The 15039-nt window shown below is 47.4% G+C and overlaps 1 protein-coding gene across 1 annotated transcript; it reads left to right on the forward strand.

Moving 5' to 3' along the window:
• The first annotated feature begins 1826 nt into the window (after window positions 1-1826).
• On the forward strand, window positions 1827-14240 carry LOC107392772 (WD repeat-containing protein 47). The gene is made up of 16 exons (XM_015970749.3): window positions 1827-1989; window positions 4632-4822; window positions 4911-4994; window positions 5074-5158; window positions 5238-5546; window positions 5701-6140; window positions 7561-7660; window positions 11630-11802; window positions 11877-12134; window positions 12252-12312; window positions 12500-12657; window positions 12766-12929; window positions 13000-13170; window positions 13256-13387; window positions 13659-13877; window positions 13957-14240. Exons 2-16 carry the CDS (start codon window positions 4665-4667, stop codon window positions 14103-14105), a joined length of 2661 nt encoding a protein of 886 aa, XP_015826235.3. The 5' UTR covers window positions 1827-1989; window positions 4632-4664; the 3' UTR covers window positions 14106-14240.
• Window positions 14241-15039: the final 799 nt, after the last annotated feature.

The following is a 15039-nucleotide window of genomic DNA, read 5'->3' on the forward strand; positions in this document are numbered from 1 at the left end:
ATGCTGAAAAACTAGTTCATGCATTTATTACATCAAGACTGGATTACTGTAATTCATTACTCTCAAGAAGTCCACAGAATGTAGTTAAAAGTCTTCAGCTTGTCCAAAATGCTGCAGCTAGAGTTCTGATGAGAATTAAAAAGAGAGATCATATCTCTCCTGTCTTAGCTTCCCTACATTGGCTACCTGTTAAATTCAGAACAGATTTTAAGATCCTTCTTCTCACATATAAAGCATGGCCTGATGGAGGGGGCCTTCAGCTTGCAAACTTCTGCTAACAACTTAAACATTCTCCCTCTCCTCCTGATAATAACACATGGTTGGACAATGCGCGATTCAAACACCTAAAGATTAGATCTGCCAAAGTGATGGATACTGGGTTCTGCTCAGGGAGGTTGCTGTGGTCTTCTTTTCGAGAGGCTAGCCCCTTTTGCATCACTGTCTTGGTGGACACACATGGTCAGAACACACACAAACACACATGGTCAGAACATGCACACACACACACACACACACATATGAGGTTCTGAATGTGCCAAAATAAATAATGTGGCTGAGCTGGTTGTTTTGATGTAACATTGTGGGGGTGCACACTCCTAACAAAGATCCTTTAACATGAGCAGAGCTCCACTCTGAGACGTTTGTTGACTCCCCTCTGGACATCTGAGGGTCGAGTTGATGTGTTTTGGACCAGAACAGCGACCCGTCCAGTCTGGTCAGCAACAACCTGCTGCTGTAGGTCTGGTTGGATGTGTTCGGAAAACCATCCGAGTAGAGGGACAGGTAGCTGGATAGGCTCCACTTTCTTTGGCTTTCCCTGTAAACATGGAGGGAGGATTAGGAGAGCTATATTTCTAAACTAGAGCATTCTAAAATAAAAATACTAGAGATGCATCAATAGCGGTATCGGCCGTAGTTGTTTTATATCGGTATCGGTCCGATAAGCAAAACTGGGCCAATTTTAACAACAGACATTTTTTTCTCCATATTTTATTGCTGCAACGTGATGGAAGTGGCTACTTTTACTGACTGATCAATAAGATGTGATATTCCATATAAATATGAATTAGCAACCTTATTGGTCTTTGAATGTTTGGTTTGCTAACTTTCATGCTTTGGAGCAGAAAAAGTGCATAAGAAACACAAAATTTCAAGCTGAGTTTTCTCCACTGTGATTTACTGTGATGCTCACCTGTTCCAGTCAGACACCTGCATCTGTAGGGTTTGGCTCTGAGCTGAGGTAGGAGTACGACTGACCTAAATGACGCTTGGGTTTGAATTGATAACCTATCCCCTGAGCCCATTAAAGAGGTGCTTCTATGGCCAGCTTACAGAGCATCAAGTCCAACCATGTTGGTGTTGATTTGAAGGTGCCTTTAGAGTATTATCCGGTCATAATCAAGAAATTTTTGGGCCAACTTGTCTGACAGTACTCACCAGCCACCAAATGGTCTGGTCCCCTAATGAATTGTTTTTGTAATTGTTAATACATTTTATAAAGTCAATTCTGACATTGCAGTTCTACAATAGCGCTCTAATTTTATGGAGGAGTCTTCCTGCCAAAATAAATAAATAAAATGTGAGAAAAAATGAAAAATAAAACGAATCAATGGGGAAACAAATACATATTTGAGGAAATTAAACTGACCATGTCTAAATGTATTTGGATATTTTTTTATTTCAACTTTTATTTTATTTTAATATTTATTAATATTGTTTATATATACACACACACACACACATATATATATATATAGTGCTGTAGGTGTGACCACTGGGTGTCATCACGTCAGTGGATTGGTGGTTTACGTCTGCGTCCGTCCGCATGGCAACCGTGAGCTGTGTACATGGAATAACGCAGAGAGGAGCAGTTCCGGACATTTAACGCACACCGTTCCCACACCTGTCTGCATCTTCGGGAACGCCGTCGCGTATCCACTCCGCAGCGGGAGAGGAGAGGCTTTGGTGCGGCGTGTCGCTGACTGGCAGGTGAGGACGCTGGCACGGATCCAAGCTGCGGTGGGTCGGTCTGGCTCGGCGTCAACGACAAACGTTTGTCTGTCTTCAGTTGGGCCGAGTCAAGATCGTAGATGCTGTCGTGATAACAAGGTGCTGCCTGCCTGGGGAATGTCAGATGTGGGCCGCGGACGGACCGGTGGATGTGGGGAGGGACCGGACTGGGCCAGGCGGTGTCACCTCCGTCCCAGCTCCGCCAGCTTTTTACAAGCTCTCCAAGCAGAACCGCGACTCCTTCGTTTCGTTAAACCTGCGATTGTAAACTTTTAACCATTTATCGCCCAAAGCTAAATATGAAAATCCCTTTCTTGCTCAGTTGCACTCACTGATGAGGATTATTAATGTAACCATTGCAGATCAAGTTTAGAAGTGGTCTTTTTTACAGTTCATTAATTTTAACCTGGGTTTCAGTTGAAAGTTTATAAACCGAATTTTACCTGATAGAGATACCTTTTAAAACAGCCTCAGTTCGGAGAAACAGAGACTGTATCAGATTCAATAACAGGTTTGTTACTTCATATGCATATCAGAGCCGTGTCCAGGACTTTTAAAATGGGGTGGCCCATGTGGGGCACTTGTTTATGCATGAGTGGCACCAATGGTTATGCTTATTTATTTATTTACACAAATCGTTTCAATTCAAAAATACTTTATTAATCCCAGAGGGAAATTGATTGCTGTAGTAGCTCAGAATAATAATAATAATCAAGTCATTGACGTTTATTTATTTATTTACTTTCTAGTGAATTTTGGAGTTTCACATTACACAATCACCATTGTTTTCTATTCATCTTTGAGTTTTGTGGTGGTTAGCAAGTCACTTCTAGTTGCATTATTGCCACCAACTGGAGTTGAGTGGGACTCTAAATACTATTTTTGTGAATATGAAAAAAATAATAATATTAATACTACAGAAATGTTCTGTAGGCCTGGGCTAGAAGACAATGTTAAAGGTGCATGCTACCACACACTATTTTTGGAGTTTACAACTCAAGCCTTTTGTCAACAATGTAAAGTCAATTTAAACTGGAACTTAGTAGGGTGGCACCTGGGGTGGCCAATCAGATTCTAAGGGTGGCATGTGCTACCCCAGTCCACTCCCTGGACACGCCCCTGAGGCATATTGGCCCTTATTCATTTATGTCTGATCATGTGGGTCCGTCATGTTGGACGTCAAAGTTAAAGTATTTAACGAAGACCAAAATGTGACTCAGATGTTTTTTATGCCTGTCTATTGTTACTTCTGCTAATTGTAGCCCAGTTCACTAGAAGCAGCATCTCGGTGGGGCTCATCTGCTGCTTTTTTTAATTTTATTTTTTTTTCAAAAGTTAGCGTTAGCTAGCTGAGAAATCGACCTTTACCTTCTTCCAGCTGCTGTGCTCACTGATTTGATCAAGTCTGTGACTTTGCCAGAATTCATCCCACACTGTTTATACCAACATGTGATAAACAACATTTCACTTTACATTAAAGCTGATTTAAAAAGCCTAAAAAAGTCCCGATCCCTACCACTTATTTGTCCCTGGCTGGGTCCCTGAGACCTGCCGCTTACTCTTAGTCTGGCAAGCCATCCTATATATGTGAATGTGGCTTTCCTAAACACTGTTCAGCACTTTGATTACTGTTTTTAAATTTGCTTCACAAATCAAGCTGATTGATATTGTCTGGCCACGAGTCCCACAGAGCTTAGTGGGGCAGAATCCACTGTTGTCTTTCAGACTGTCTCCACTTGCTACTGGACAACAAACAACGTGGTCTACTCACCGCTACAGATACCAGTCAACAGTACAGATCACTACATACCGTTGAAGACACAAATGCTACTTCTTCTACATAAATGACTTAAGTACCTCTATCTGCTCTCAAGATGCCAAAGCTATTTCCTTCGAGCTGTCGCCGCTGTCTTTGTATTTGTCGCTGTGACTGGCGTAACACAACACCGATCTGGCCAGTGGTGGACCTGCTGAGGCTCCTACGGATCGTGGCCAGAGCGACATGCAGGGCAAAATCATTTTGTTTCAGCTGCTGTCTGTCTAGCTTTCTAGTCTAGCTGACTCACACCAGGACAAGAAATCTTATAACAGCAAAGCTCATCATGCTAATAAATCATGTCATTTTAACACACGTAGTCCTAAACTGGAACAGTGTTATCAGTATCTAGTAATTCACACACGTCCACCATAATGAATCATAAGATTATCAATACCAGATGATTAATATAAATATATCACATTTGCCATTTCAGCTCCATCACCATCTTACTCATGAAATATACGAGTGTCAGTCTTACCCAGAAAAACGGTTCGCTGCAGATCTGCAAATACTTTGAGGGCTGCTAGTCCGTTTGATTGTGAGCTGCTGTCCATTGTTATCTTCTGTCTCCATCAAACGTATACGATGAACAGCTTCATAGGAGTTTAGGGCATGCTTGTTGTTCTTTTGATGTCCATCTTGGCAAAAGAGGCGTTTCCATAAGCAGTGCGACATGCAAAGGGTCTATTACTGAAAGGCACCATTTACTACTACACACATCAGTGAGACACGAGCACACCTCATAATTGCACAATGATTCCCGAGAAGCCCTGCCAGCTAAGCACCTGTATTTGTTTTCCAGTGAGCTACCAGCTGCCGTCATACATCTGCAGTCATGACAGCAGAGGAGACCATCAACATCAAGGAGGCGGAGGTGATGAAGGTGATCCTGGACTTCCTGAACTCCAGGAAGCTGCACATCAGCATGCTGGCTTTAGAGAAGGAGAGCGGCGTGATTAATGGCCTCTACTCTGATGACATGCTCTTTCTCAGGTATGACAGCACACCTGTGAGGACACGCTGGAGGTTAGTTTTTATGAGTGTGACGGAGTTGACTTGTCCCACTGTTAACTTTTACCAGGCAACTTATTCTGGATGGTCAGTGGGAGGAGGTGATGCAGTTTATACAGCCTCTAGAAGGAATGGACAAGTTTGACAAGAAACGGTACGATCCACCAAGTTTACACCGACATTAGAAGAAAATAACACTAGGAAACATCTTGAAGTGTGTCTATTATTTGTAGGTTTCGTTACATCATCCTGAAGCAGAAGTTCCTGGAAGCTTTGTGTGTAAACAACGCCATGTCAGCTGCTGAGGATCCTCATAATGTACGTAGAGAATGAATGAACATGCGGAGTTTTGTAGTTGGAGTGGATCACATCATCAGAATGTATCTTCCAACTACAGCTGGAGCTCAGCATGCAGGAGGCAGTCAAGTGCCTCCACTGTCTGGAGGAGTTCTGCCCAACCAAAGAAGACTACAGCACGTTGTGCCTCCTCCTCACCCTGCCGCGCCTCACCCACCACGCCGAGTTCAAGGACTGGAACCCGAGCACGGCGCGTGTGCACTGCTTCGAGGAGGCGTGTGCTATGGTGGCTGAGTTCATCCCTGCAGACAGGAAGCTGAGTGAGGCGGGCTTCAGGGCGAGTGGGAATCGCCTCTTCCAGCTGCTCATCAAAGGGATCCTCTACGAGTGCTGCGTCGAGTTCTGTCAGGTGTCAGGTTCTCCCTCTCTAAATCTGACAAGATAGTTGCAGTTTCTTGACACTTCTTTTAAATTTCTGATTCAGATTTTTCCTGAAATGGAGCTAAAAGTTTGCGGGACATGCCTGAAATCATGGCGGGTTTACCCGTATCTGTGTTTTTCAGAGCAAAGCCACGGGTGAGGAGATCAGAGAGGGCGAGGTGTTGCTCGGCGTGGATTTGCTCTGCGGGAACGGCTGTGACGAGCTGGATTTGTCACTGCTCTCCTGGCTGCAGAACCTTTCCTCGAGCGCTTTCACCTGCGCCTTCGAGCAGAAGACCCTCAACATCCATGTGGACCGCCTGGTGAAGCCCAGCAAGGCCGGACACGCCGACCTCCTCACTCCACTGATCAACCGCCTGTCCCCGTGCCCTACCTCACCCTTTCACCAGAGACCTCATTCAGCCGATACCTACATGTCCAGATCCCTCAACCCAGCGCTGGACGGCCTGTCCTCCGGCCTGGCAGCGCAGGACAAGAGGGGCATGGAGACGAACACGACGTCGGCTCTCAGCCGCAGCCTCGTGGAGAATAATGCGCATCAGCAGGATGATTCACCTGAGAGGTAAGGCACAAAACTGGGCCAAACCTGTTTTGATTTTGTAGTTTGGAGCTCTGGTTCAGTGCTTCTTAGATATCATTTAAATTTTTTAAAATAAATTATATATTTTTCAATTTAAAATACAAAATCGTCTTTTGTTGTTCGTAAAACTTTTGGAATTGTTTCTTTTTTTTAAAAGAACATAAGATCTAAATCTTAAACACAATATTTTAATGGACAGATTAAGTTTACAGACAAATATTAGAACTTTTTTATTTTCATAATTAGTAGAACTGCAGATTCTGGTACTTAGGGCCAATACCGATTTCCAATTCATGCACAGTTCTGACCTGCCAACACAGATTTGAACCAATTCTGCTTTGTCTCAAAGAACCATCATCACTATTTTGCAAAGACTGGCCTAAATGATAAATGACCCGCACTTGTACAGAGCCTTTCAGAGTCAGAGGACTCCAAAGTGCTTTACACTACAGTGTTTCATTCATCCATTCACACACTGGTGGTGATGAGCTACATGGTAGCCACAGCTGCACTGACAGAGGCAAGGCTGCAGAGCACTGTCGCCAGCAGTCCCTTAGACCACCACCAGCAGGTAAGGAGGGTTAAGTGTCTTGCCCAAGGACACAACAGCAGCATTTTCTGCTGGGAGCTGGGATCAGTCCTACAACCCTCAGATTACTGGACAACCCGCTCTACCTGCTTGGGAGGATTTTTTACTAAATCTTTAACCCAACTGGTCGATTCCTTTCTCCAGATGACCTTTTGGTGCAGCTCTAAAACTTAGTTCTTAAGTTATTGATGAACTGCAGTGGGTGGCAGCGTTACATCATTTCACTAAATAAACAAACTGGAGTTCTGGCGCCACCTGCTGGATATACCTAATATAGTCATTCAGTTTCCACATCACATCTGCTTTTCACGCTGCTGCATCCTTTTTTATACGTTTAATACTTTAAACCGTTGAAATAACATTTGGCCGCTGCCTGTCTCTTCTCCATGGCTTTTAACACCATAAGAGATGTTAATTGTAGCTGTTTGTTAGTATTGCTGTGTTGCTTTCACCCCCCCCCCCCCCCCAGCTGCTATATATAAATAAATTCCTTAATTTGATCGATAAAAGTATAAATAAAAATTTGACTATATTTTAAATGAAATGCTGTCACACATGCATATCATTTTTATCATGATAAATGACCCACACGTGTATAGCACCTTTCAGAGTCAGGGGACTCCAAAGTGCTTCACACTACAGTGTATCATTCATCCATTCACACACTGATGGTGATGAGCTACGATATAGCTACATCTGTCCTGTAGCACACTGACAGAGCGTCATGGTCAATGTACTTCCTCCGTGGTTCGTCAAGGTGTATTATTAATAAAGTTGGATTTGGATTCAGAAGATGTATTTTCCTGTGTTCAGGAAGCCTCCACAGGGGTTGGTGGATGGACCCGATGTCAAACGTACTCCTCTGACTCCTGGAAAAGATGGAGGACCACCCAGCAGCACAGAAACACAGGAGGTAACAAAAGAATTTCGGTGTCGTAGGTCAGGTTTTAGTCTTCAAAATCAAAAAGTTATGTTTCAAATCAATTCCATCCATCCATCTATCCATTTTCATCCACCTATCTAGTCTGAGCAGGGAGGCCCAGACTTCCCTCTCCCCATCACTTGGGCTAGCTCCTCCAGGGGAATCCTTAGGCGTTCCCTGGCCAGCTGAGAGACATAGTCCCTCCAGTGTGTCCGAGGTCTTCCTTTAGGTCGTCTCCCAGCTGGATGTGCCTGGAAAACCTCACCAGGGAAGTGTCCAATAGGCATCTTAACCAGATGCCAGAGCCACCTCAACTGGCTCCTCTCGATGTGGAGGAGCAGCAGATCTACTCCGAGCCCCTCTCAGATGACCGAGCTTCTCACCCTATCAAAGGGAGAGCCCAGACACCCTGCAGAGAAAACTCATTTCAAATCACTTCACATCTCGTCTCAAGGCACATTACAAAGTAAACATTCCAGTTGAACTTACTTATTATTCCACTGAGTTTAAAAGTTTCCTATGTAAGGAAACCCAGCAGATTTATCTGGAGCAATCCTCATACTGAGCAAGCATGTGGTGACAGTGAAGAGGAAAACTCCCTTTCAACAGGAAGAAGCCTCCTAACAGCACCTCGCTCAGTGTGAGCAGCTATCTGTCATGACTCACTGGGGGTTTGAGAAGACAGAACACACACACACCCACACACACCCACACACACCCACACACCCACACACACGCACGCGCGCACACACACACACACACACACACACACACACACACACACACACACACACACACACACACACACACACACACACACACACACACACACACACACACACACACACACACACACGAGCCAAAGTTAGTCTGCTGTAGAGCTGAACCCTCCTGAACTGTTCAGTAGCTCAACAGCGTTTTACATCTTGTCTGAATTCTCCCACACACCTGTCCATGGGTCACACACCTGTCCATGGGACACACACCTGTCCATGGGTCACACACCTGTCCATGGGTCACACACCTGTCCATGGGTCACACACCTGTCCATGGGACACACACCTGTCCATGGGTCACACACCTGTCCATGGGTCACACACCTGTCCATGGGACACACACCTGTCCATGGGTCACACACCTGTCCATGGGACACACACCTGTCCATGGGACACACACCTGTCCATGGGTCACACACCTGTCCATGGGACACACACCTGTCCATGGGTCACACACCTGTCCATGGGACACACACCTGTCCATGGGACACACACCTGTCCATGGGTCACACACCTGTCCATGGGACACACACCTGTCCATGAGTCACACACCTGTCCATGGGACACACACCTGTCCATGGGTCACACACCTGTCCATGGGACACACACCTGTCCATGGGTCACACACCTGTCCATGGGACACACACCTGTCCATGGGTCACACACCTGTCCATGGGTCACACACCTGTCCTTGGGACACACACCTGTCCATGGGTCACACACCTGTCCATGGGTCACACACCTGTCCATGGGTCACACACCTGTCCATGGGACACACACCTGTCCATGGGTCACACACCTGTCCTTGGGACACACACCTGTCCATGGGTCACACACCTGTCCTTGGGACACACACCTGTCCATGGGACACACACCTGTCCATGGGTCACACACCTGTCCATGGGACACACACCTGTCCTTGGGACACACACCTGTCCATGGGACACACACCTGTCCATGGGTCACACACCTGTCCTTGGGACACACACCTGTCCATGGGTCACACACCTGTCCATGGGTCACACACCTGTCCTTGGGACACACACCTGTCCATGGGACACACACCTGTCCATGGGTCACACACCTGTCCATGGGACACACACCTGTCCATGGGTCACACACCTGCCCATGGGACACACACCTGTCCATGGGTCACACACCTGTCCATGGGTCACACACCTGTCCATGGGACACACACCTGTCCATGGGACACACACCTGTCCATGGGTCACACACCTGTCCATGGGACACACACCTGTCCATGGGTCACACACCTGTCCATGGGACACACACCTGTCCATGGGACACACACCTGTCCATGGGTCACACACCTGTCCATGGGACACACACCTGTCCATGGGTCACACACCTGTCCATGGGACACACACCTGTCCATGGGTCACACACCTGTCCATGGGACACACACCTGTCCATGGGTCACACACCTGTCCATGGGACACACACCTGTCCATGGGTCACACACCTGTCCATGGGACACACACCTGTCCATGGGTCACACACCTGTCCATGGGACACACACCTGTCCATGGGTCACACACCTGTCCATGGGACACACACCTGTCCATGGGTCACACACCTGTCCATGGGTCACACACCTGTCCATGGGACACACACCTGTCCATGGGACACACACCTGTCCATGGGTCACACACCTGTCCATGGGACACACACCTGTCCATGGGTCACACACCTGTCCATGGGACACACACCTGTCCATGGGTCACACACCTGTCCATGGGTCACACACCTGTCCATGGGACACACACCTGTCCATGGGTCACACACCTGTCCATGGGTCACACACCTGTCCTTGGGACACACACCTGTCCATGGGTCACACACCTGTCCATGGGACACACACCTGTCCATGGGTCACACACCTGTCCATGGGTCACACACCTGTCCATGGGACACACACCTGTCCATGAGTCACACACCTGTCCATGGGACACACACCTGTCCATGGGTCACACACCTGTCCATGGGACACACACCTGTCCATGGGTCACACACCTGTCCATGGGACACACACCTGTCCATGGGTCACACACCTGTCTATGGGTCACACACCTGTCCTTGGGACACACACCTGTCCATGGGTCACACACCTGTCCATGGGACACACACCTGTCCATGGGTCACACACCTGTCCATGGGTCACACACCTGTCCTTGGGACACACACCTGTCCATGGGTCACACACCTGTCCTTGGGACACACACCTGTCCATGGGACACACACCTGTCCATGGGTCACACACCTGTCCATGGGACACACACCTGTCCTTGGGACACACACCTGTCCATGGGTCACACACCTGTCCTTGGGACACACACCTGTCCATGGGTCACACACCTGTCCATGGGTCACACACCTGTCCTTGGGACACACACCTGTCCATGGGACACACACCTGTCCATGGGTCACACACCTGTCCATGGGACACACACCTGTCCATGGGTCACACACCTGTCCATGGGACACACACCTGTCCATGGGTCACACACCTGTCCATGGGTCACACACCTGTCCTTGGGACACACACCTGTCCATGGGTCACACACCTGTCCATGGGTCACACACCTGTCCTTGGGACACACACCTGTCCTTGGGACACACACCTGTCCATGGGTCACACACCTGTCCATGGGTCACACACCTGTCCTTGGGACACACACCTGTCCTTGGGACACTGTCTCCTCAGTCCTCCTGCATCACTGTGGGCGGTGTAGATCACCTAACCTGATTTGATGTGTGGTCATTCCCAGGATGCCCTGCTGCTTCCATCGTCGCTCATCTTTATGCATCCTGTCTGCTGTCTAAGGCAGCAAAGCACTTTGGGATGAGATTGGTTACTTGTGTGTGTGTGTGTGTGTGTGTGTGTGTGTGTGTGTGTGTGTGTGTGTGTGTGTGTGTGTTTGGAACGGGACTGGGGTGCAATAACGAGGGCCTTGAACGCTTGTTTATGGGATGGATGATGGAGGACAAGGCCTTGGAAGTTGAAAAGTTGATGGTGGTGGCTCTTTAAAAAAGTTTTATGAGGGATAATGAATGAATATCCTAACAGGTCACAAAATAAACAAACAAAAAAATGTAGGATTTCTACTAATACTTCCGGTACCCTGCTGTGTCAGACCAACTCTGTGTGTGTGTTTGTGTCCAGTGTCGGGATTCCACGGAGCACATCCAGGAGTATTACAGGCAGCGACTCCGTGTGCAGCAGCACTTGGAACAGAAGCAGCAGCAGAGGCAGCTTTATCAGCAGATGCTGCTGGAGGGCGGCGTCAGGCCGCAGGACGGAGCCCAGCAAAACCTCACCGAGGCATTCCTCAGCAGGTGAGAAGATCCAGAATCTGCATCGGTGACGAGGAATGGTCCAGCAGCGCTACAGGTTATGTCTTTGGTTCCAGATCCATCCAAAAGCTGGAGGAGATGAACGTCGGCATCGATCCCAAAGGAGATGAAGTGATGAAACACCTGGGCCAGCAGTGGAACGGCCCGACGAGAAACAGCAGCACTTCAGGTCCCAGGATGACAAATGATCACCCAAACCCAGAGAAAGGACCGCCAAAGGACAAAACAGCTGGGGTTAGCAGCAGCTCCCAGATCAGCTCTGGAAATCACGCCACGTGTTCACCCAATGAATCTTCAGTCCCTAAAAGTCGGAGGTGGGACCCATCTCGTATTTGATTTTACATGCTGTTCCTGCTTTAATAAGAATTTACTGATTAGGAAAATGAAACACATTTTTAGGATTTCTAAATAAAAATGTGCGTTGTTATCAGTGCTGAAAGGATCAGAGCGTCTGATGATTCTGGCTTGTCTGCAACACGAAACACGCACGAGGTAAATCTGACCAAGATCATCATCTTTAAATAAGTTCCACGATCAGCCTCATTTACACCGAGTGCAGAACAGACGCGGACCGGAGCACGGATTCCGGCCTGCATCCGTTCTGTATTCTGTGAACGTGAGGCTGTAGTGGATCAAGTCCCTGCTCAGTGTAAAAGTTAACTTCTCTGATCTTGTGCAGCCAGGAAAATCCAAAAGCCAGTTTGTGAGGGTGAGCCAGCTGGAGGACACTCAGGCGGTGCGCGCGGTGGCTTTTCATCCGTCCGGAGCTCTTTATGCTGTGGGGTCTAACTCTAAAACTCTGAGAGTTTGTGCATACGCAGAAACACCAAACACCAGGTAGATGTTGTTGCAAATGATGAGGAAGCAGAGCATGTCAAAGTTCAAAGTTATGCACATTTTATTTATTTTTTTTATTTTTTGTCTGCGGCTGGTTTCCTCCTGCAGCGGTTCAGTCAAGCAGCCGGCAGTGCGCTTCAGACGCAACAAACACCACAAGGGCTCCATCTACTGCGTGGCGTGGAGCCACTGCGGACAGCTGCTGGCTACTGGCTCCAATGATAAATACGTCAAAGTGCTGCCTTTTAATGCAGACACATGCAATGCCACAGGTGCTGGTTCTTTTGTTTTTGATCATTTGCTGTGTGTATTCTGCGCATGTTAAAAGCTCCTCTGATGTAGGCCCAGACCTAGAGTTCAGCATGCACGATGGCACTATAAGAGACCTGGCCTTCATGGAGGGCCCAGAGAGCGGAGGGTCCATCTTGATCAGCGCCGGGGCCGGGGACTGCAACATCTACACCACCGACTGTCAGAGAGGACAAGGCCTTCATGCCCTGAGTGGTCACACTGGTAGGTCGGCTTTTCAGCGGCCACTGTGCTACATTAAGGTATGTAAATATGGTTAAAATAAAAACAAATGATGGAATTTGAACAGGTCACATTCTGACGCTGTACTCATGGGGAGGCTGGATGGTCGCGTCAGGCTCACAGGACAAGACGGTCCGGTTCTGGGACCTGCGGGTGCCCAGCTGTGTCCGAGTGGTAGGCACAACTCTGCATGGATCAGGTGAGTAGGATCCTGACTGCGGAGGGTTTTGTTAGTGACATCAGTGAGCTGACATGACAACATTTGCAGGGGTGGGATCTGGAACAGAGGGAGGGGCTTACAGGTTTAAACAGATTTAAAACAAATGATCCAGCAGTACTCAATTACAGAATAAAGATGTGGCTATAATTAGTAATGATAGCTCTTATCATCATTTAATGTGAAATTTCAAAAATAAAAAATTGTCTGCCACCTCAGTTGGATTCAGGAAGTGTCCCTGTAAATTAAACAGGAAGTGCAGTTGCTTCTGTTGCCGTGGATCCCAGCGGCCGCCTGTTGGCCACCGGGCAGGAAGACAGCACCTGCATGCTGTATGACATCAGAGGAGGACGCATCGTCCAGACCTGCCGCCCCCACAGCAGCGACATTCGCTCTGTGCGTTTCTCACCCGGGGCCCATCATCTCCTCACCGGTTCCTATGACAACAAAATCATCATCAGCGACCTACAAGGTACCAGGAAGTGTTATTTTAAATGACGCTATTGAGTCCTACACACCATTAACCATCTGGACGTTTTTACTGACCCCAGGTGACCTGACGAAGCCCCTCCCTCAAACACTGGCGGGGGAGCACTGGGACAAGGTGATCCAGTGTAGGTGGCACCCCCACGACCACACGTTCCTGTCCTCGTCAGCTGACCGAACTGTCGTCCTCTGGGCTGCAATTCCTGAAAAGTGAAAGAGGAAACAAACGTATTTACTGTTTGGAATCTATGTGAATTTTTATTGCACAGAATGTCTTTGCTTGTCACTTTGCTCGTGATTTTTTTGTAAGCTAAAGATGAACTAACAAACATCTAGTAACAGAAATGGTAGATGAAGCCTTTGTTCTGTGACACAAGTGAGTTCAGTGCGAGCACATGTTCAGATTAGCTTAGCTCCTTCCCCACAGCACACAGATTTTAGTCAGCGATCGTCCAAACACGATGAAAACGGTATTTTCATCCAGGCCGCTCTCATTTTTAGGGTTGAGAGTGATGATTAGACTCCATGTTGAGTTATGCATATCATAATGTGCCTTTTTGTAACATTTGTAAAGATTTTGGGATGTTTGCATTTTATTACAGTTTTATTTTGGTATTTTCTCATATGCCTTGCCAAATGTAAGTTTCGTAAATCTCACTAATGCCAAATGGGTCACTAGCATTTGTGTACACTTACATGTACAAACCAAAGTTCTCCCTGTGATTATTAAATGACTGTTACCGTTTAGTTCTGTACACACAAGTCCCACTGATGTGTGGAATTTTGGTTTTTCATAAAATTTATTTTAAAGGAGCATTATGTAAGAATTCTTCAGCGTAATGATGTAATGCCTCGATCATGCTGGAGGGATGGGTATACTGAAACACGTTTCATTCTCAGCCGGCTGGCGGTTGTCGAGTTTTCTCCTTTCAAAAAAACTAAAGAGGGCATGGTCACTATTTACGTTCTGTCGGCTAATGCTGCTGCCTTGGCATTTGTATTTCAGTTTTTTGTTAAGATCCTAAAGTCTGATTTATGCTTCTCAATCTGCATCAGTGTGGCGACACACAACACCACCACTTGTCCTAGCGAGGGCTCTCCAACAGGCTCGCAAGGATGAAGGCACATCGCAGAAGCGGCGCGGCGTG

This window comes from Nothobranchius furzeri, chromosome 8 (genome assembly GCF_043380555.1).
Source record: "Nothobranchius furzeri strain GRZ-AD chromosome 8, NfurGRZ-RIMD1, whole genome shotgun sequence".
In the NCBI taxonomy this organism is placed as follows: domain Eukaryota; kingdom Metazoa; phylum Chordata; class Actinopteri; order Cyprinodontiformes; family Nothobranchiidae; genus Nothobranchius; species Nothobranchius furzeri.